Source organism: Parus major, chromosome 11, assembly GCF_001522545.3.
Source record: "Parus major isolate Abel chromosome 11, Parus_major1.1, whole genome shotgun sequence".
Classification (NCBI taxonomy): Eukaryota; Metazoa; Chordata; class Aves; order Passeriformes; family Paridae; genus Parus; species Parus major.
This window is the reverse complement of record NC_031780.1, coordinates 9176364-9199727: the sequence shown is the minus strand read 5'-3', so window position 1 is coordinate 9199727 and position 23364 is coordinate 9176364. Positions and strand designations below refer to the sequence as shown.

The 23364-nt window shown below is 38.9% G+C and overlaps 1 protein-coding gene across 2 annotated transcripts; it reads right to left on the bottom strand.

The window, feature by feature from the left end:
- Positions 1–4596: 4596 nt before the first annotated feature.
- On the bottom strand, positions 4597–14441 carry LOC107210062 (dipeptidase 2-like). 2 transcript variants are annotated; one of them, XM_015640426.3, is made up of 11 exons: positions 14205–14441; positions 12292–12575; positions 11361–11487; positions 10746–10875; positions 10292–10433; positions 9771–9840; positions 9103–9279; positions 8523–8610; positions 7864–7939; positions 6070–6205; positions 4597–4825 (listed from the first exon to the last, which is right to left on the bottom strand). In XM_015640426.3, exons 2-11 carry the CDS (start codon positions 12423–12425, stop codon positions 4625–4627), a joined length of 1281 nt encoding a protein of 426 aa, XP_015495912.1. In that variant the 5' UTR covers positions 12426–12575; positions 14205–14441; the 3' UTR covers positions 4597–4624. The 2 variants fall into 2 exon arrangements, with proteins under 2 accessions (XP_015495912.1, XP_033373129.1); XM_033517238.1 differs by having other exon boundaries at positions 10746–10849; positions 11361–12575.
- Positions 14442–23364: the final 8923 nt, after the last annotated feature.

The following is a 23364-nucleotide window of genomic DNA, read 5'->3' as shown; positions in this document are numbered from 1 at the left end:
GAAAGAGGGGTTTGTTGTTGTTTTTGCTTTATGGAAAAAATAAAAAGTCATAATGAAGTTATAAATAAACATGAAGGAACTAGGAAGTTAGTGAGGAACTTTTTCCATTTCTCTGGTGTCAGAAGATTAAAAAAAAGATAATTATAATAGCAGCAAATGACCACTCTGATGTCAAGTTGTTCTATGTAGATGTAAGGCTTCTTGGTAAAATAGCAAGACAAAAAATCAAGACCAGATTAAATAAAAGAAATTAAGAAAAAAAAAAAAAGAAAAAGGTAATTCTTGAACCACTGAATCAAGCCTTCCAGAACAGTCCAAGCAGGGTTATCCAGGATCAGTGTCCTGAAAACGGTTCAGCAGATCAACTAAAATACTGCTCTGGGTCTGCAAATTAAATGCAAAAATCTTCAGAGGAAATGAGAACCACTGTTAGTGAGAACAATCCTCTGGTTATTTGATTCTTTTGTAGTTTAAACATTTTCAGAATTTGAAGCAATTTGATCATTTCTATATGTATAAATCCAGAGAAGAGCAAACAGAACTGCTGCTTTCAATACGAAATGGAAGGAATCCAAGTTGTTTCAGTCTCACTCTGCTTTTTCACTGCTTTCCTCCCCTAACAATGGGCTTGGTTAACCCAATCACTGACATGGCCAGCAGGAAATTCGTCCCTTGAAGGAGGAAAAGTTTTCTGCAAGACCAGCTTGCTGAACCAGCTTGAACAAACAGCAGTGCTGTCTCTGGGAAGGGAGGAGACGCCCTGCAGCCAAGGCCAGAGCAGTGCAGCAGCCACAGCTGGCTCAGCCATGAGCTGCTGGGGCACTGCTCCTCCCTCCAGAACGGGAGGGGGATGCAACATCTGGCTTTGCAGAGTTGATTCTGTGATACAGATGCCCACTGAACCTTAGGTGTCAAATCAAACAAAGTTAATAAACTCATATTCACATAGGTGGCTAGACTTAATGCACAATGTTTGCTGACCTGGAAACAGAAATATGCTGGCATGTTGCTTGAGCAACTCACTGACATGCAAGAAGGAATGTAGATGTTAAGCATAGCTGAATAGTTTGTATCCAATGTAAAACATGCAGCAGTTCTTCCATGGCCCAGACAAGTCACCTGCTGGGTGGAAGTTTGGTACAGGAACTGAAATACTCAGATTTTAGGTGACAGAACTGTCACATGTGTCAGAGCAGCAGCAGACTTTGGAGGTTTGGTTTCTAGCATCACTACTTGCCCAGATGAGACAACTCATAACTGAAGTAATTTATTTCTGTGGATGCTACAGTCCATTAGTCAGGAAAAGGATAGTATTAGGGAAAGGCCCTGGCACCAACCTTTTAGAACCAAATCAATAGTCTGCATCAATATTATGCCTGTAGTTCTTGGCTGTTCATATCACATGTGTAAAAGCATGAGCTTTCAATTGTTTAAGATGCCTTCAACTTTGGGTCTTTTGAAAATCAACCTAAGGTGCTTCATAGTACATAGATTTTGAGATTTACAGAAATAGTAATAAATATTTTCATAATTCATGTTAGCACAACTCATTATTTAGAAGAGGTAAGTCGTGACTTGCATTCTTTCATTTGGCAGCCAACAAAGCTTATTACAAAGTTTATACCGCAGTTATATCTGGTACTTCACTGATACCAGCAGCCATAATAGCATCTGTCAGCTGAACCTGAATGCATTCAAATTACCAATGCAAATGGATGTTATTAATTGGGGTAGGGCAAAGGCATTCAATTGCAGCATGATTCATCCTCACACTGGGAGGCAGAAAACAGAGTGCAATCATTTTATGCTTGAGATGTTACAAATGCAGAGTTGTGAATACTACAAGTTGCTATCAGGGCTGGAGACCAGCTCCAGAGTGAAGGGTAACTAGTTTTTCTGAGAGTAGTCACAGCTATATCTCACATTATTTTACTTTTGAAATTAATTACTAATAAGATGCCTTTCTACCATGTTTCAAGTTGTGTGGCTTTGATTGTTTAAGAAAAATAAATTATCTGCATCTATTAAATAAGCTAGATAACATGGATAATCAGCATGCAAGATTTCACCTGTTGATTTTGCCTTCTGATTTTGTTTCACACAAGCAGCTTATTTGAAGCATTCTGAATAAACATTGTAGCTGGTAATGAAAAAGGGCCTTCTAGGTCAGGACACATCTGTGAGAAGTGCTGTGAGGCAGAGGTTTTCCTGACCCTGATGCAGGCAGCCTACCTGGTTCCCCATATGCCTTGCTCTCCATGCCTTGACAGCTTGGGCAGGGATTTGCTGCAGGTAACACTGTCCTCATGGACTCACTGCAGTGGCTGATCCCTTCCCATGGGCACTTCCTTGGATGGGTTTAACAGTATCTGAATTTAGATGAGGCTGACTGCATAGATCCAGGATTAAACCAATTTCTTCTGCCTGCCATGGAAGGAGAAATTGTTATTGACCCAGAGTCCTCATGATACTCTGGCCTTCTTTCTGCCACAGGGGTGCATGGTTCTTTCAGGGTCCCATGGGCTTCTGAACATCTACACTGTTTTGTGAGATTACACCAGTATCCTTACACAATTTTAAACAATATTTTATTGAAATTTCATGTCTGTGTTTTGCCACAAGGTTACAAATTACTCATTGCACAAGCAGTCAACAAATAAGTAGAATACGTTACAGATAAGACAAGTCATATAAATGTATTTTATGTATCTTTAAGAAGAGGAATATATATTTTTAGTCCATGGTGTAGTATGGGAAGGACAAAAAGCAAAAATTAGCAGGCAGTAAAGTGACAATACACTATAAAGAAAGCTGGAAGGAATAAAGAAGTGTCTTACATTTTGTGTAATGAAACAAATATCCGAGTACTAGTTCTGAGAAAAGAGACATGGATGGCAGTTTTCATAGGCTTATGAACCTATCAGAAGAAGTACTGTTTGGAATTAAATATTTGCCCTATTGAACTCATCAGTTTGCCAGTAAAACATGTTCTGATGATAGTCAAGCAATATCAGGGAGGCCAGAATTACTGAATCAGTAATTCCCTTTTCTACATGCATATCCAGGATTGGTATTTATTGAGAAACTAGTCTTTAAAAGTTGACTTTTTTGGTGTGCAACTATATTGTTCCACATGATTTGTAAAGAATTTGGTAATGTACAGGAGTATAATTAGAATATATTTATCAAAGAGACCATATTATCAAAAGAATTAATGAAGCTTAATTTTGAAGCTATAAAAGAACAGGATCCTTCCAGAAACCTTAGAGAGTGCAGAAATGGATGGTAGGAACAGTCTCAAATTCCTCTAGAAAAAAAAATAATGTTTTTCATCCTCTTCATGCTCAGCCTTCTCTTTCAGTTGTTGAATATTTTGTGTGTTTACAAATGCTTTCCTTAGATCAATTACAAGGCTTTTGTTCTACATTAAGGCTAAATTCTGTAGATGTCATGTCAGTAAATAAAAGCTGGCATCATAAAATCACAATTAACAGCAAGTATCATGGGAAAGCACTTACCAGCAAGCACTGGGAACTGACCATGCAAAAGCAATGTGGTGCTGCTATCTTACATTTCATAATGAATCTCAGTATATTTGACTAAAGTGTCAGTTTTGAACCTACAAAGAACAGGCCTATCTCAATTTATGGTCTTCTCTGCAACAGGAGCATCTAACCTCACACACCTTGTATATTTCAAAACATATTCCAAAGGCCAAAACAGCAGATTTATAATAAAAAGATTTCTCCCTAATCTCATGTCTATGAATCCACTGGCCATGGTCTGATTTTAGCCAGCTAGAATAGAAATTAAATAATAAAACATGTTACTGATAAGGATAATTGTTTAAATGTCAAAAATATTTCCACAACCCTCTTACTAGCCAGAATCCCTGCTTTGTCCTGACTTGTTCTTGCTCCCATCATCGTGAAAATGCTGCAAACAGCTGTCCACAAATTATAGAAAAGTATTACAATATTGTCTGCAGCTGAATGTGAGAGATCTACCTCCACCCTTCAGCATCTGTCCAGTTGCCCACTCTCCTGATCAGGGTTCAAAAATAAGAGTTTAGTACTGCAGGATGGGTCTCTAAAGCTAGTTGTAGTCATGTAGTTTAAACTGGAATAGGTTTGTCACTCATCCTGTCATCTTACAAAAAAAACAACCCCAAGCGAACGAAAAAAAGCACTTATCCCCATATGGCAGGGGATGGCCTTCTCTGAGTAAGCCATCAGCTATTGATTGAAGTTGTATGATTTAACAAGAAGTAATATTTGAAAACTTCTTGGCACAGATGTCTTAATCATAATCTCTAATTCCTGTGTGGAGCTGCTGGTTCTGGATTCCAGTATTTATTCCACAATATGGGTACCAAAACCATGCATCAAGTATTATAGAATTTGTTCTTTAAATGTGAATATCCTCCATTAACAATGTAGGTCCTAGTCTAGCCAAGATGATATTAAAATTCTAAATACTTTTGCTACATAGTTTATAATTTACATGATTTTTCAAGTATGCATATGAATTTATAGAAATTATTTTTAAAATTTATTATAGTTTTCCATTAAGAAATCACAGAAAGAGAAGCAGTTGCATTGCAGAGTACTCCACAAATCTCTCTTTAGGCTCCATAGATCCATGATACATAATGCAACATTAAACATGACAGAAGTGTCAGACTAAGAGGTTGTGCCATGGAAGGAAATCCAAAGGACCTGGATGGCTGAAGCTGAGGCTTACGTAGGTCTAGGCGACAGGAATTTTGTACTTCTTCCAGAATTTCACTTTCACCTACGTCCATTCCTCCAAAAGTGTTCCGCACCTACAAAAATTCAAAAGGTTGTCCCTGAAAGCCAGACTGGCTCAACAGCAAAACAGCTTTGTGCAGCTAGCAAATTCAACACTGTTTCAAGTTACCCAGCTCAAAGTGTATTGCAAAACCACATCTGAATGTGAGGAAATCAGCACCATTATTCTGCTGATTGCATTCCTATGAAACACTTCCCAGAATTCAGCACAAATACATTACAGGCAAGAGTCACAGGCCTGGCTGTTCTTTGTCTGACTCTCTCCACATATGGAGCAAACAAACTCATGAGCTTTCTTCCCTGAAGTGAGATCACACTCTCAAGACAAAGCTTCATAGTCTCTAATTTAGAAGGGAAAAAACATACTAAGTCCCACAGATTGGTTAGATGTGATGAATTTGAGCCTCTCCATAATGTCAGTCTGCCACACAATGAAGTCAGCATTATGTAGATAGGTTAACAAGAACAGTACCATTTTCCCTAATTTCTGTTCATCCAACATGCCCAAAAAAGACAAGTGGAAGAAGGGTCACTGTGAAATATTTGTGATCTATAGGGCTTTGTGTGTAATATCTACTTACTTACCCTGTAAATAAAAGCAGTAGGAGGCAAAAAGTCTGGAAGTTTCAGCAGAGGCATTTGTTACCCTTGAGGGGGGTCTTATCCAGTTTCCCTCCCTCCTCTCCTCCCTCATCCTTCTGGATTTATTTCTACCGTTTTTATACTTAAAGCTCATTGTGATCTAGTTGTTATGGCTTGTTAGTGATCTGGCCATGGCAGAAGCCTTTTGAAAAGCAGCCCAATCCCATGACAAGAATTAAATTGATTTGCAGGAGTCAACATTCCTTCCTGCCCCAGCGAACACAGCCAGACTGTGATGCTGGTACATCCGCAGTTTCTCCAAACCATGAAGTGATTCCATTTAGAAGTCACTGATGTGTGCTTATCAGATTACTGCAGAGAGAAAAACTTCCAAAGAGCTTTGTCTGCTCTCCCTCATTTTCCTTTATGCTGCTAACGCTCTCTTGCCATCTTGGTTTCTTTCCCAGCATTTGGATTTACTGAATTAGGTGCTTACATTCCCTCATATCTCTCTCATTAACCAAAAAAACCCTCCAAAACAAAACACATAAAACAAAACAAAACAAACAAAAACACAACAAAGAGAAAACCCACCCAAAAAATAAACAACAAGACACCAACAGTTCCTCTTTTCCTCTTAGCAGGAATCAAGATTCAGTTTGGATTTTAATCTTACATTTTCTACTTCCCTGAAGACACGGAGAAAGTTCTCCCTTAAGACTCCTTTCAGTTCAGTTTCATTCCATCCTCTTCTAAGGAGTTCCTCTATTAATGAAGGGTATTTGGAGACATCTTCCAAGCCCTCAGGAAAGCTGTTGGCAAGAGTCACACAAGCACATTCAACACATATCACTGACAAATTGGAGAAAAGGGTTTTTAATTAGTCTTTCGCACATATTGACTTCTGAAGTGAGCTCACTTTGGACCCAGTTCTTCCTCTGAGAATTCAGCTGACAAAAAGAAACAGTTCTAGGACACAATAAAAGGCTTTTTCCTCACATAGGACCCAATAAACAGAACACAACTGGAATGAAGATGCACTTCTATAGAGGCAAAACAACAGCATGGGAGGATATTAGAACAAAAGGGGGGAAAAATAACCAGAAATTCATGTATATGTTAATCCACGCTTTCCATCTGGCCTTTAGAGTAAGGAAACAGCTGCATCACAAATGAAGTGGGGCAATCCACTGTAACTGAGAACAAAAGAAAACCTACAAGCACAGGATCTCTGGAGTTGCAGGCAATTTTGTGAACTCTGTCGCTTACAGAGTATTTTTTCCAAAAAAAAATAAATCAATTAGAATTATAATATTGGTTTGAATTAAGCAAATTGTTTAGGCAGTGGAAAGAAACATATTCAGAGCCCTCTACAAAAGAAATTACAAAAAGCAAAACTGATCTATGCCTTGTGCTAATTTGTGTCAGAATAAAAAGAATTTAGAAATAAAATGCTGCAAAACCTGCATTAAACAGCTGTTTTAAATTGTATTTCCATAAGACTTTGACATTGTTTTGAGATATCTAATATTTTTGTTATTTTTCTTTTCCATAAAGGTATGATGATAAGCATATCTCAATAAATCTATGGCATTACTAGCAGGAATTAGGACCTCAACAACTCCACCACCAATTTAACTGATAGTCTCTGATAAAATCCATGTGATAAAATGTGTCTTTTTCTTCCAAACTGTTTTTATTTTGGGAATTATAGTTTCAGAGATATGATATCATGGCAGCTGATACAATGGGTTTATGTTTGTACTACAGATGGGAGCCTGGCTCTGACTTTCATTCCCAAGCAGGCCTGACTCCAGGAGGAAAAGAAAAAATAAAAAGGAGATAATCAATCATTCAACAGAAAGATAAAAAGAAGAAAATAAAAAAAAATTTAAAAAAAGTTGAGCATTACAGCAGCAAATGCCACCCAATCTGCATTTATTTCCTGTGCTGTAACTGCTGTGGTCCAAGAGTGAGGAGAGGTTTTGTGGTGGGCTGCTTATCAGGGTCTGCTTGCCTCAAACACTTCCCAAGCCCCAAAAGCAGGAGTGGTTTCACAGCACCCAAACTCTTTGGGCTTTCCCCAGGGATAGTGGACAAAAGACTTTTGTGGCATCTCTCTAGACGGAACCATTTACTATATAAAGGTTGGGGCAGTTTTTCTGTCATTCATCTCTGGCTTTTGGAGCAAAACAATCTCCATCACTGGTTTTATATACACAAACCACCACTTAGAACACACAGCTTCAGAGTTCACAGTGCATGAGGATCCATTTCTACATTTATAGCACTGCTTCATGCAGTTCTAAAAATGGATCATTGTGCCCCTCTTTCATAAAACTTGGTTTAGTGCTCATTACAAGGTAGTCTGATACCAGTGTTTTAGTCTGCCTTCTTTTTTCCCCCTTAAATGGATCAAAACCCACATAATTTAAGAAGCAGATGTCAATGTATGTACAACTTTACTAACCGTTCCACTCCATCATAGTCACCACCAATTCCTATCGATTCTGAGCCTGCAATTTCCTTTATATGGTCAAAATGATCTGAAAGAAAATATCAAGAAAACAACATCTAAGCATCTAGCTAAAATGAAATATTACAGTTCACACATATTGCCTCTAGGTAACAGCTCTCCCTAATTGTGAGATCTTGATCAAATCCTTTCTAAAAAAGTCAAAAGACACCCCATCAGGCAGCAACCTTCAAAATGACAGCTACACTGATGAAATGAAAATGAGGAAAGAGACATGATCATCACAGCACATTCATTCTTAACAAGCAGCCCAATTATACCAATAGAATTTTTATTATCCATTACATACCTATGTTTCCCAATCTTAATTACATAGGCTTAAGGTGTTTTCCAGAAAGTAAAAACTACTTTGGGATTAATGGTTGTTGGCTGTTTGTGAGCATCGTGTCCTCCAGCCACACACACATCTTGTACCTCTTGCTATTGTTTAATGAGTGTTAAAGCAAAAAGTAACTAGACTGGGCTAAGGTGTGGATGGAATAAACAAGCAGTGTAATTCACATGACCTTGAAAATGATGCATGCACCAGAATAGTCATAGAATTTATATAAAACCATAGAACCCACAAAAACGACAGTGTATTAACATCAAACCTGCAAGGGTAGAAATATTAACAACTTTTCTGCCACAGGCCAGTACATCTGCATTGAAAGTCACCATGATAATTCCCTTGTTCTTTTTCTGAAAGATATGAAGAGACAGGTGATGAGTGAACACTCGTGCCCTGCAACTTCATGGGCATCTTGTATAGAATCTTCTACACCCATTCATCAGTTAGAACAGCAGTACTAAGTCAAAGTTCAGATGGCAACACAAGGCTTTGCCTCCCTGTCCTTTCCCCTCTGTTCATTTTACTTGCATGCAGACTGAATCAACAGAAGTGCAGTGATTACATCAAACAACTCAACCAGAATTTCAAAGTATTTCCAAACACCTCATTTTTGTAGTCAAAGGCTAAACACAACCCAAAGAAAATGTCTCAGAAGCAATTTTAAGCTGCTGCTCAAGGATCTGCTTCTAAATCAAGTTCAGGGATGAGGAGATGGAAAGTAAACATCATGTTTTGAATGCACCCATGCAAACATTGCCATTAAAACAAAAAACAAAACCCCCAAGAAGCAAAACCAACAAATTCCTTCCTCCAAAGACAAACCCAAGAACCATATCACTCACCAGTTGATGTAGGATATCATCAGGAACATTTCTTGAGTGATTACAAACAGAAAATGCTGACGAGTGGCTGAAAATTACTGGTGCTTTTGAGATATTGAGTGCAGCTTTTACTGTGGAGTATGAGGTATGAGATAAATCTATCAGCATACCCAGGCGATTCATCTCCTTTACCACTTCCTAAAACAGATGTACAGACAACAGTGTCAGTATTAAGTTTCCTGAAAGGAAGCCGTTTAGCTGGTATATGTAAACAGATACATTAATTCTGCAGCTGTCAGCTAGTCATAACTGTATTGGTTTCTATGTACCTATTAATTCATTAGTGATTTATTCACTCAAAATTAACCAGCATGCCAGCACATGCTCAAAACTTAGAAAACTTAGTCAACCTAAAATAAGTCATTGAAAGTGTTATTCACATTTTACTGCCTGCAAATATGAATTCATACATCTAATCTGTATTAAAACAATTGTAACTAAATCTAACACTTCTTTTACCCTAAGAAACATCACAGGGAGTTTGGTTTGACTAAATCCTGATCACCTTCTAAATATCAAGAACTTCCCATAATTAAATTTTAATGACAATTTGCTTTTGAGAAGTTGAGACCAGAAGTTGTTAGTTGCACAACAGATTGTGCAGCTTAGCATTTGAAAGAGATCCTTACTTGGCCAAATGCAGTCAGACCAATAACACCAGGATAAAAGTTGTGTATTCCTTTTGATGATGATTCAGACCTTAAAAAGGGGAGTGAGGGAGAAGAAACATCATATTATTCTGGAGAATACAGTATCAGCAGCTGAAAACTCTTACACTACACACAAGAAAAAATATTACAATGTCACATAGCCAAATGTGGGGATAATGATACCTACATAACAAGTATCTTGTTCAGGCAGTGCTTTTTATGTTCATAACTGCTTTCAGGTTCACTAATGTTGATGTTTGTGAAGGAATTTAAGACAAACATATTGTCAAGTGTCCAAATTATGATCATAACAAGCACTAGATAATGGATGCAGTCTCCCACTGAACACATGGAAAGCTATTTACCCCCAAAACCTATCACTTTGACTTGGTTCAAAGCCTTCCACAGGACAAGTTTGTGTCTGAATCCACACTTCCCCCATCACGTAGCTGCCACTCCTTGGCATTAGACGGGCACACAAAAACAAACGCTATAGTTACCAAGGAGTGTTGCAGGAGTGTGTTAAAGTCATGTAACGAACACCCAAGTCATAGTACATCCTCAGTGTTGCCAAGCTGCTATCAATGGAGTGGCCACCTTCTATTCCAATCAAACATGCAATCCTTCTACTGTCAGAGATACCTGGGAAACACAAAGGGAGATAATTCCAAAGTAATTCCATGACAGATAAGAAGCCAGCATTACCGAGCAGCAACTGTTTATGTAAATTGCAAGCAATAATAAAGACATTTTTGTAGAATTGGAGCTTATAGAGTACATGTTTATATGGCACACTTGCTCATGACTGCAGTGGACCATGGCTGTGCACAGTGAGTGGCTGTGGCTCAGAGGAAATGTTGAAGTTACTCTTTAAAGCATAACTTATCTTCTTGCTCTCTCTGTACACACCTCCTGCAATCACATTTTAAAAAATTCTTTTACAAGGAGCTTCACCTTGGGAAGACATCACAAGTTCCAGTTCTTCATAGCTGTTACACATCCTCTTGACAACATCGATTTGCTCTAAGGTCAGACGCACAGCATCCTTGTTCTGAGCGCTGCAAAGAACATACACTGACCAAAACTGAAAGAGACATTGACAAGTAAACCAGATAACTTGTGTTTTGACTTGGAAACTTCTGTTTGCTCATAGTTCAGGAGCACAGACCAAAATGACTTCCTGCAGTTTACAAGGGAGTTGCCACTACAGCTTTTCCCCCAAAGAAAGAGTTATGATGCAAGGCAAGAGCACCCACTCCAGACATGATTAAAGTCTCCTGATACACTCAGCTACTCCACAGGACATGCAGGAAAGCAAATATAAGCTTATTTTAATTTATGCTGTTTAGACTAGGAGTATCTGAATTATAACCCCCAAACTTTTGAAACAAAATTGTCATGAAATTGTGGCTGTGACTGTATCTGGCCACAGTGTCTCTGACTTTTCAGTTGTATTATTTTTCTTTTTCAACATAAAGAACCAAAATCAAGGCTAGGAGTACTTTTGTGGCTGGGAAGGAAGCAAATGCAGAAACATGGTCTGAGCCTCACGACCACAGAGATACATACCTGAGCTCCCACATAACCAGCCTGAAGTTTCACAAGGTTTGTGTGGGTCACATTGAGTTCTCTCAAGTTGACTTTACTGAGTCTATTTTGGTAAAGTATTCTCAGCTGCAGTACAAAGTCATTGTGGCTAGAATGGAAAATAAATAAGGCTTGTGATAGAAATAAGTTGTTCCCTTTCTAACCCAAGTGTAATTTCTTCCACTGTTTGTAGTCACATAGACTATTCATTGCCAATAATCCTTGCAGCAACAGATGCCTAAAAGTCTCTCTTCTTTTCTGCCTGTTCTTCTCACCCCATCCCACCAGTGAGCAGGTTAGGGGTGTACAGTAAGCTGGGAGTGGACACAGCTGAGCCAGCTGACCCCAGCTGGCCACAGGGATATTCCAGACCATATGGGTCATGCTCAGCATATAAAGTTGGGGAGAAGAAGGAAGGCAGGAGACATTCAGAATCACAATGTTTATCTTTCTAAGAAAATATTATGTGTGATGGAGCCCTGCTTCCTGGGGATGGCTGAACACCTTAGTCATGGGAAGTAGTGAATTAATTCCTTGTTTTGCTTTGTTTGTGCATGTCTTTTGCTTTCCTTATTAAGCTGTCTTTGTCTCAACTCATGAGTTTTTTCACTTTTCTGTTTCTCTCCCTTATCCCACCAGAGGGACAAGTGAGCAAGGGCCGTGTGGGGCTCAGTTGCCAGCTGGGATTAAACCATGAGACCTGGCCAGAAAATCACAACGGTGTTTAGAATAACACAGTCCTACATTAAGTACCCTCTGAACCAAAATTCCTTCCCAATATGTCACTGCAACAGTAGCTCAGTGCTATGTGTTCATAACAGCCCATGTCTCTGCTGATCTACACACACTTCAGCATTTCCTCCTCACTTGTCAGGACTCATAAAGAGCGTTTAGTTGAACATATTTTATATACCCATCAATCAAACGTGCATCTTGCATCAGCTCAATAGCTCTTTCTCTCATTGATTTCTCACAGCTGAATGGCACAATATTGGAAAAGAACATCAGCAGCCACAACAACTTTGCCATATTTCTCTTCATTTCCATTTTCCAGTGGAAAAAGTGCTAGAGGACAGGGATACCACAATTGTTCACTGATGATGATGAAACAGCAAAATTTCCAGTCTGCAGAGGCTATAGGCTTAACAATGCAGGCAGAGTTGAATGCCCTTCCTTCTGATAAGGCTGGTTTGAATTCTGGAGGAGGAAAGGAAAAAACAAAGAAATAATAGTAAACAGAGGAGAAGGTAGCATTGGAAACTCTGAAACAGCTACACTCTCCCAAAGATTTCAGGGTCTCTGGCTGTGGTGTACTTGTACATATGACCTCTCCTTAAACTCTGCTGCTGCCACCAGCTCAGTGCTGAAGAGAAAGAACCAGCTACTCAGTCAGAGCTGGCAGGCTGAGCCTGCTACAGCCTGGACTCAAACCTCCCAAAAACAGCTTCCAAAGCAGCAGCAGAAGACAGTTTTTTTTCGTTATGTTAACTTGCTTGTTCTCTTTCCGTGGGAAATTTCACACTGAAATGAGCACTGAAACAGTTTTCTGAGAAAGTTGAGAAGTGAACTGTCTTCTGTAAACACACGGGACATCAAATGGGATGAAAGGAACAATGATTGCTAGAAACACAACCATCCTCAAAAGGCCTCCTCTGATAGCAGTACAGTCTTAGAATATAATTTTTAGTTCCATAAATATGCATCAGAAATATACATGCATTGTGAGACCCAAAAACTTTAGTGGCACAGCACTTCTAAAAAACCATAAAGATTAGAGAGCAATCAGAAGTTGTTTCTTTTCTGCTCTGTGGCAACCACAGAGATTTCCCTGAAATGTCAAAGCACAAATACAGAATTACCCTTTTACCACAAATGCAGACTTCATTACCACAGGGAAAAAATATCTTTGTATCTCTAATCTAGAAAATGTTAAATTTGTTTGTGACAGCTCAGCATGCAAAATGTTAGAAAGAAAAGGTCAAAAAACTGCCCAAGCAGAAGAATTCTGACAAGTTAGTACCACAGAGGCAAATTATTTTCTGTAGGCATGTTTTGGTTGCAAAATCCTCAAGCCAATATACAGGACAGATCTGCAGCCTGAATCTCTACAACTCTCCCATATCCTGAAAAAAGGACTTTAAAGAAAAAACTAAGATTTTAAAGCTTATTATCTGCTCTGGCCTCATATATATATAGAAGTTCATATAATGTGTTAGTTCAAACTGCTTAATGAAAAAGTAGCAAACCTTGTTCACATAATAAAACTGTTCTGAGGCTATAAAAACTGATACACACTGTAGATTTTGGTCCAAATCGTTACGATTTTTTCCTGAATTTAACAGCAATTTTCAGGAAGATTTTTCAGTAGGAACTATATATTCTTCCAGTTGTTTGAATGCTAAAATAAATTCTTTTTTATCTACACAGTACCAAATCTCATTTCTGTGCATGTGTACAAAAATGCAGTTCTTTGTAGCTACAATAATTTTCTATAGATTTTCTATATCAAAATATCTTCTCAGTTTAATGCAAAATATTCTTTATACTTTGACAGTATAGAGTATATTTGCCTTTGAAACTGTTTAGGTACAAAAGAAGACTCATAATTAAATCATCATTCAGAGATCAGTACTTAAAAATTGAAGGAACATTGCAAGCACTACACAAAATTAAGAACATTTCATATTAGCATCCCTATTTAAACATTTAAAATACAAAATCCACATAGCTTTTTCCCATGCTGACTAAGCAGAGTTGAGAAGTGGAAGCTGCAATAAGATTTATGGTTTTTCTTTTGTTTATCTAGAGGCTCCTTGGAGCAGTTACCTTCTTCAGTTAATACAGCCGAGTCGAAATCCACATGCTGCTGTGTTGGATACAACAGCTAAAGCTTGGCACTGGATCTGCCTGGCATCACAGCAGCAACCAGGAAACCTCCTCTGTTTCTTTAGCTGCTGTCACAGGCTGCACACACAACAGGCATTTGGAAATTGCCACTTTCTGAGAAGCAAGGTCTGTGTGTGAGCTTTCAGCTCAGCTACACCCACATGGGAGCCCCACAAGGCTTTTGCTATGCCTTGTTAAAAACCCAGCATTTCCTCCCTCTCGTGGCAGCCTGGCTGTGCAGCCCACAATGCCTCTGGCCACTAGCAGAATAATGTGTTAAAATCACTGTTTGTATTGTTCAGAAATAAGTGTCTCTCACCACAGAATAATTTAGGTTGGAAGAGGTTTTTGGTGGGATGTCATCTAATCCAGCCACCTGCTCCCAGGTAAGGCAACTCCAAAGTTAGATCAGGTCGCTCAGGACTTCACTTAGAGGAAGTTTTGGTATCTTCAATGAAAAAGCTCATAAAACCTTTCCAGGCCCCTTTTCCAGTGCTTGCTTATTCACATTGACTACACTTAAGCCAGTAAATATCTACCTCTTGTTACTGTACCTCCTGTATTTTATGCAGGGCTTACAATGCCATTGTATTATATTTGTAGAGGTCAAAATAGTCACAAGCTACTGGTGACCTTTCCAAAAATGATTATGTCTCTGAACTTACTGTGGATTTTCACCTGCTTTCAAACATGGAAGTTTGGAAATAAAGAAATATATGCAAAACCCTGATGCTAGAGTTTACAAGAAGTGAGGTTTGCATATCGTAATTTTTATTTCACTTCATGTTTTTTTACTGGAAACCAAAAGGGAATCCTGCTTTTGTTTATGATTCTATTGTGGAGAAATGACCAAGTGTCATGATCAAATCTCCCATAGACCTGTCGTGCAAGTTGTGTCTTAAGTGGAGCACACATTCATCATCAATCCCTTAGTCCCCACTAACTGGAAAACTTAAACTGAAAACCCCACAATCCCTGGGAATTCTGCTGCACATTTAGTGAACTTATAAGCATTTACTATCCACTTCTCTGGACTAGAGAACCCTAAACAATACAAATGAAATAATAAGAATAATGACAAATATTTTCTCTTTCTATTCTGAAGTTTGTTCCAGGCCGGAGACATTATTACGCCTATGACAGGAAACTATATTTCATATTGAAATTAAAGCAACAATTATCAGGTTCAGATTCCTTTTCCATTTGTGGTCTAGTACTAGCCCATATTTCATTGTTAATTTTAAAGTTTTCAGATTCTGATCTCTATCTTCCAGAGTAATTAAATATCACATACATTGCAATTTATTTTTCCCATTTTCTGAATTTTCTCTCCTTACAAAATCAAGTTAAATCTCTGATCTGGTTTCTATCTAAAACTCTGTTTCCACATGCTTGCAGAAAAACTAAGCTCACCAATTCCTTCTTCAACAACAGTTTTTACTGAGCCACTAAACATCTTCCTGAGCCTTTAACAGCTCACCTCTTTGCAGATTCAGAACATAACTGATTTTTAAAGCTGCTAAATGCCAAAAGCATCCTTTGGCTCATAGTGAGGTTTCTTCTATAATTTTATTCCAATAGCCCTGGATTAGTGTTAGCAGCTGTCTGTGTATTATAGTTCTTACAATGTAGCATTTGTGATGTACATCCTTCCTGCAGAGTTCATCTGGCAGGACTGGTCTCTTAATAAATATCCCAAGAGCTATCTTTATTGTCCAGAGTACTGTTACACAGCTGTCTCTCCCTGATAATAGCTATCCTCATGTTTATATCATGTTATATTCACCTCACATATCTTTTGGGGCAAGCTGAGAAGCTATAAAATAACTGCAGCACTCACACTCAAATCAGCTGCTGTCTGGAGGCAGAGGGATAGCATTATGTGTTGGAGCTACTTTTCCCACTAGAAAGGCTTGTTCCAGCCCAGAGCATCTTCATTAATTTCAGTACTTACACATCCAAACCACTGATAATTTTTACTATCAGCATAGACTGAGCTGTAGATGACTGCAGCTGGGAAAGTAGGACTTTGTACATGCAGATCCCTATTGCAGCAGTCATTTTTAACTGCAATTTTGTTTTCTGTAAAATTCTTCTCTTCTAGCACTTCAGCATTTGGGATGGATATAGTTTTGTGTATGAATCAGCTTTAAAACCCCATTGCAATTCCTTAGGGACAAGCCACATTAACAGTATTGTAGGTCCTGCTTATCAAGTGTTCAAACTTGCTGTCTTTGTGTGAAGATTACAAACTCCTTACAAACTTACAGGGCAGTCAGTTTGGCATTTCTTGAGTGCAGGTATCAGTGTTTTAATTAGAAACTGTTACAACATGTTAGGAAGAAGAAATCCTGTGTGCCAGGATTTCAGTTTGCATAAAAACAGCAATACAGGCAGACTTAACTATTGCAAATTGAGTTCTATCTGTTTCTTCTACTCATATCAGCATTTGTTTCAGGTCCTAAAATGAAGTGAGTTCCCACTTGGAGGGGTGGTGATGGGAGGTCCTTTAGTAATTTTAATTTGTTTAAATCAGCATGGCTGCAACATATTTCTTAGATGAGACCTTGTGAGAAATATTAATCTTGGGAGATCAAAGAGGTTAAAAACCAAGTCAGTAAAAAACTTCTTTTTGCCATGTTGCTCTGCTTTGGGGCTGCCTGAAGCTGCCCCAGTTTCATGACTTATTTGACCAGCATCCTGAAGGCAGTTCAGAGGATGTCATACACTCTCAGGACATGAACATACAGAACCACATCAATTGGCACCAAACACAAAAGAAACAGGAAGTACCAAGATAAATTTTCACAGAGAAAATATTTCATGAAGTACATCAAGATATCACCAAAGCTGCTTAGAAGGAATCAAGAGCTGAACATTGTCTGTATCTGAAAGCAAATAGTCCAAATCAAACGCAGATACCTTTCAGGATGAACACAAATTAGTACTATTCTGAAATCCATCAACATGTCTTGTCAACAGGTTTTTTCTAAAAATACCAAAGTTACTGTGGATTCTCCTGGTTTAATACTCCGACAGAATTAATTTCTGTACTTTCTTGGAAAGAAGGATGGAGAAAGGAGCAGCAGGAAAAAAAAATAGCTGCAATAAGCTTATCTAGAAATTTATGTTTTTTTTTAAAATAGCATTAATGTTTATAACTGATAATGGCCAAACAGCAAAACAAACCAATCAAGGCCTCTGTTTGTTTAGCTATGCATTTGTTCTACAAAGGTATCAGGTGTCTGGTTTAACTCTTTTGATTCAAGCAAGGTGAAAGTTCTTGCCACGAGGTGGCAGGAGCTTCCCCATTAAAATAATATGTAGTCTGATGAAGATTTCTAATTGGCAGGTCTGGAGATGACTTCTGAGAACCAGGATGCAAACTAGCTTCCTTCAGACGGTGGGCTCTTTTATTTGGAGGTTGTTTCCCTACCCAAGGAAACAAGAAGAGAAATCTTTTTTGAAAGGCAGCTGAAGAGCTCAAAAAAGCCTCAAGGAAAACAGAAATTGTTGCCTACTCAGTTTGAGAATTTTATCTGAAAAGGCTTCCAGAAACATTTAAAAAAAGAAAAAAAAATACTTTCTTGTTTAAAAGCAGACTTTTCAGAGCTCTGTTTCTGCCACTTCCCACTCCAATTTTTCAGGAAGAGCAAACCCATTCATATCTATTTAAAGCAACTGCTGCCCTGGGCATTAGGGACCCACAGCCAGGCAGGGCAGCAAGCTCCACTGAATCATGCCACGTTTCCTGTTTAGCACAGGTTTCTGAGAAGAGCCAATCATTTTGGTATCATGAGAAAATCCAATTTAGAACAAGTCTACTTAGCTTCATTTTTGCCACCTAATAATGGGTCTATTTTTTTTTTCCTCATGTTTACAAGATATTACTTTGAGTTTTGGAGGGATACCTGAAAATTTTTATCTTTGTCTGATTTGCAGATGGTATCCAGGTAATCCTTGAGCAAGGCCTGATTTCTTATACATTTCTATACTTATGAGTAGAAGCTCTCAACCACCTTTAACTGCAAGCTTGTCAGCACATGCCAGGATATTAGAAGAGTGTAGCCTCTTATACCAGCTTTCTAAATAATCGGTTGTGTGCCAGTCTCTTCATTAGGAATGCTGAATGGCTTAAGCAATGACTTCTCTTTGCTCATATCTGCAAACTGCTGTGCTGGGCACACATACAGGCAGTGTTTATTTTCGTACCTCAGAAGCAATATGAAGCTAAATGGAACATGGAAATAAATTGACTGGTTGTGTCTCTTGTTCAGACCACATTGATCAAACTGGAAACCAAGTTGCTCATTCAGTCTGTCAGAGACTTTCAGAAAAATCTAGAATTTTCTGCAATTGTTTTAATTTTGCTGCCTCAGAATATGACATGAAGCACAATCAGATGCTCTTAAACATTCAGACAGAGCTGTGTGCAAATAAGAGATCCTCATTATATACATTTTTGTTGTTATTATTATTATTATTATTATTATTATTATTATTATTATTATTATTATTATTATTATTATTATTTTAACATAAGTGTTAAGAAACTTCCAAATACTTTTGTCTTGGGATGTTTTAGACCAGAAAATTTATCAAGCTAGGATCTATTATTTCTGAGGTGTTTTTCACAACATATTGTGATGCTTAAGAAGAGGTTTCTTTAATTGAGGAATTTGGCAGTAATTTCAGTGAGGCAGTGGATAGAAATTTGCCGTGGTTCTATTGGAAAGAGAGCTCCCTTGCAGCAATGAGAGCAAATCACCATGGAAACTTTTTGCTAAGATGGTATTAAAGCGCAGCATGTACACTTATATCTCTCCTTTTGTAATAGGCAGCATTTTGTGATACAGTCTGGAGTGACTGAGTAAAAGGGTTATTTGAACAGCAAGACATCAGGACTTTCTCAGAACTGTTGCAGGATTTTATTGTGCTGCAGAGTTATCCAGTTGACAGCACATCTTGTTACACATAGAAAAATGTTAAGAGACAAGTGGACAAGTGATCTTACCCAAACAGTTTGGCAAAGTCAAGCTGATACACACATAGGTAAAACAGATTTGTGACCTGGCCTTAAATCAGTTTATCACGATGAGAAGCTAACTAAAGGTTCTTGTGTTGTCATAGAATGATCTGGTTTCCAAATCAAGATGGACCAAGCTCACACACTCCACTGAAGTTGCAATATCTCCTTACCTTCCTTCACATAAACACTAGGTCTGGTACTGAACAGGGGAGCAGCACCTCTCCAGGGTGACATTGTGCTTCTGGTTTTCACACCACAGAGTCTCAGACTCTGCACTGGGATCTGGGATCTGATTGTCCTTTGTATAAAGGCACATATGTATTTACAAATATATCACACTGGGACTCAGATAAAGACATCTTGTTCTTCTGTGTTAAGGCCAAACTGTGAAAGATCACTCACATCACTTTGTTTCCTCTGACTACATAGAAGAGCTGTGCACAAAACCACAGGAGTTCACAGGAAGAGATACATTGTCTTGAATCTGTTGACATAAGCCAGAATATGTTCCTTATTCCCTGCAGAATACTATACAAGTATCAACAAGCATCCTGTTTTGAGACTTATTATGGTTTTGACATATTTCTGTGCTGGTTTTATATGTATCTGCCAACATTGTATGCCAAACAGTCTTCTCTTTTTGTAACTTTATTCCAACATAATTTCTCTCAGAACCAAAAATTATTTTTTTTTACTCATTTGGCTAGTCATAAATGAATAAAAAACTTTGTTAAACAGTCTTATCTGCCTTGTCAAAAATTATACTGCAGAAGAAAGTTTGGAAACAGCGTGGATATAATGCTTTTGACTGTTTAAATGAAGTTGTTCTATTTTTGTTATAAATTCTAGGTAAGGCCAAATGAATTTGTAGAGTATTTCTAACCAGCTACCTGTCCAGTAAGGATAACACAGAAAAGCCATGTGAGGACTTAATAATGGCAAGAGTGAAATACATAAGTTCAATTCTGATCCTTCACTGAAGACTCAAAGGTCACAGCTCAAAAAAGGTGAAAGGATTTGCTTATTCTGGGAGTTCTGTACTTGCTGCAGCACTTCATCATAGCCCCTCCAAGAGCACTACCACCCCATCCAGCTTGGCTTGGGGCCTGGCGGACAAGTAACTCCTAGGGGGATGAAGGTTTCAGCTCCTTCAGGAGCTATCTAGATGCAACTCAGGAAAGGGGCTACATGGAGTTGGAAAGGAATTGAATCTGGGCTGTCATTTTTGGGGACAAATATGCAGAGCAGTCAACAGGACCTCCTGCCTCTCTTGAGGTCATACTTCAAGAGGAATGGCCACTGCACCTTCTCTTTCCATTTGGGATCATAACTGGAAAGGGTTGATGTGATCCAAGTGCAGATTTCTGACCTGCTTGTTTCCCAATTGCATCTAGGTAGCTCATTAGTCAGCCTAAAGGGCTTTTCAGCCTGAATCAGCCTTTCAAAAAGCACCAAGAGCTGCTGAACCTAAGGCCACAAACAGGCTTTTGATCTGGATGTTTGTTTTTCTTTAAATGGATCTGAATCTGAGATGTAACCCACATTCTCTAGACACACAGAAAAGTGTGACAGTAAGGTTCTTGCTGGTTGTTATGCTTCAGTGCCCTCTTTCCACTCCAAAGTCAAGAGGCTTAGAGAGCTAATGCACAGGTATCAAAAGCTGAACCATGACTGTCAAAACAGTAGGAGCAGTTTACAACATACCTGATATTCAGTGCAATTAGGAACTGAAGCACCCATTAGCAATCAGAAAATGGACAAATTAGTTTGTACCTACACAAGCTAAAAATGTTACCATTTAAATACTACTTTTTAATGTTTTGGGGTTTTTTTTCCCCCACCTTTATTCTTAGGGTTGATATTCTCCCACCCTTCTCCTTACTCTGGGATTGCAGGTTTGTTCATAGAGGTCCAGTACTATCCTCTCTCAACAAGACACATCTGATGCCTGTTTAGTCAGGGGTAAAAATCTAATGTTTTTAGCCCAAATCAACTCAGACAAAAGCAACAGCGTCTGGCTTCCAGTTCATTCTTGATGTTGATCATCAGTGATGGCTGTCAAACTTCTACATTTTTTTTCCTCTCACAAAGATTATTCAGTGTCCTTTTGCTACATCCTCCCACTCATGTTTAAATATTTGTTGTCTTCGTCTAAGAAGCAACAGAGTTTCTAAAGAACAGCAGAATTTTTACAGCTGAATTATTTCATGCAGCTCAATCCACAGGGCATTAATTGTTTCTGGTTTCCAGATGAAACACTGTGAATTTTAAAGTACCACACATAATGTGAATGTTCCCAGCAAATCAGGACATTACAGGTTCACTTGCTATCTGTGCTCCTGTACTTAAATGACTTGACCTTCTCCCGCTTGTTGGACTAATGAACAGGTCTTTTGGCAACTACTTTGTCTTGGCATGGTCAGTTCCCTTCTGATTGTATTTGGATTGGGAATTCTCAGGGACAGGAGATTTCTCACTGTCAAAACCACATGATTTAAAGCAGTTGAGAAGTGACAAAATGAAAGAAACAGGAGAAGGAATCTTTATCTTTGTGAAGCTTTTGACTGCCATGGTAAACATATTTTTAGGGTAAGTTTTCAGCAAAGCATGTAAATTAACACTGGAAAGTACTTCCTTGTGAGTAAGGCCAGCCAGGAATATGTCCACACCAGCCAAGCTCCATTTGAAATCAGATTTGCAGCATCTCAGCTCCCTAATGAAAACAAGATGAGTTCCTTCTCATGGTTTTCTGTATGTCTAATTCAGCAAGTGAATATTCCAGAATATTCACCTTTCTTGCCCCTGCCCCTGCCATAACACCTTCACAGAACTGGAATGTTCCTTTTGTAAGAATGTAGGTAATTGTTAAATTTTATTTTTTTTTACAAATCTAAACAATCCTATGACCTGTCTCCTCGCTGCCAAAAGTTGCTATTCCCTGCCCATGTTCTGCTTACCATGCCATGAGATTTTTCAGATCTGCAAAGCTGTATTTGTTCTGCAGGTGACATATACGAGCAATTCTTAAATTCCTGCATGCATTGTCCCAAATCCCCTGCAGTAGAAACCACACATATTTTTTTTAGTTTTATTACTTTGCCCAAACCCACTAAAGACTAAAATGCATGTTCCCATTTGCTGTGAGTGTTACAGATTTTTTTTAAATAATTCTTTCTGGTATGAATGTCCACTAAAGAAAAGAGGAAAAAACAAAACCACAAAAAGCCCAAACATCGAAAATATAGCCATTGAAATCACTTTCAATAGCCTGCTCGAAAAGGTAACATGAAGTAATATGAATAATATTACAAGAAGTAACCTTACAGCGGTCACATATTATCACAAAAGGAAAATAGGTTTAAGTTCCATGATTTAAGGGCGGGGCGGGTGTGCATAAGGACGAGAGGAAAGTGCAGGCCTGACTCAATGGCTGAGGGGAGGGAAGGCTGAGGGAGGCCCAGCAGCTGCCTGAGGGCAGTGAAGGAGATGAAATGTCACTAGATGGCACTCGGGCTGCAGCACAGCGCTGTCCCCGCAGAGATCCCAGCAAACACACAAAATATTCGAGAACTGGAAGATTTAAAGGTGTCGGAGGTCCTGTGCCACAGCACCTGAGGCGGCCAGGCCATGGGGCTGCAGGTGATGCCGGGTCCCGGCACGGCGACCTGCTCATGACAAGGGGAGATCGTTTCTTCCATTGTGGCTTAGACATCTTTCCCTCCCTGGCCTCACCCCGTAACTACCCCGCAGCTGTGAGGGAAATAAGGGATTGAGCTCCAGGTCAGTGTTAAGCAAGGGTATAATCAGAGCAGGCTACAGAAGGCAGCACTGTCACCGCTCAACAAGGGCTTGGGAAAAAATCACAAGACAGGGCAGCCCTCAGCTCCTGAACTTTTGTTTCTAAAATTAAGGGGCTCCCCCCAGCCAAACCCTCCCATCCACAAGAGCCAGTGGTGCCCCACTCTGACCCAGTGCCTGGAGTTGTAACCACTAAAATTAGAGGTGGGTATTCCTCTTTGCAGAGGAATTCCTCTTTGCAGGCAGCTGTGCTGCATCCATAAATCACCGTGT

Excerpts from the sequence above, each read along its gene's own strand:
- LOC107210062 (XM_015640426.3), bottom strand. The coding sequence starts at position 12,425 with ATGGAAATGAAGAGAAATATGGCAAAGTTGTTGTGGCTGCTGATGTTC. Across the intron at positions 9,841-10,291 it reads CACTCCTGCAACACTCCTTG|GTCTGAATCATCATCAAAAG; the intron begins GTAACTATAGCG and ends CCCCTTTTTAAG. Across the intron at positions 4,826-6,069 it reads TCTTCAGGGAAGTAGAAAAT|GTGCGGAACACTTTTGGAGG; the intron begins GTAAGATTAAAA and ends GAATTTTTGTAG.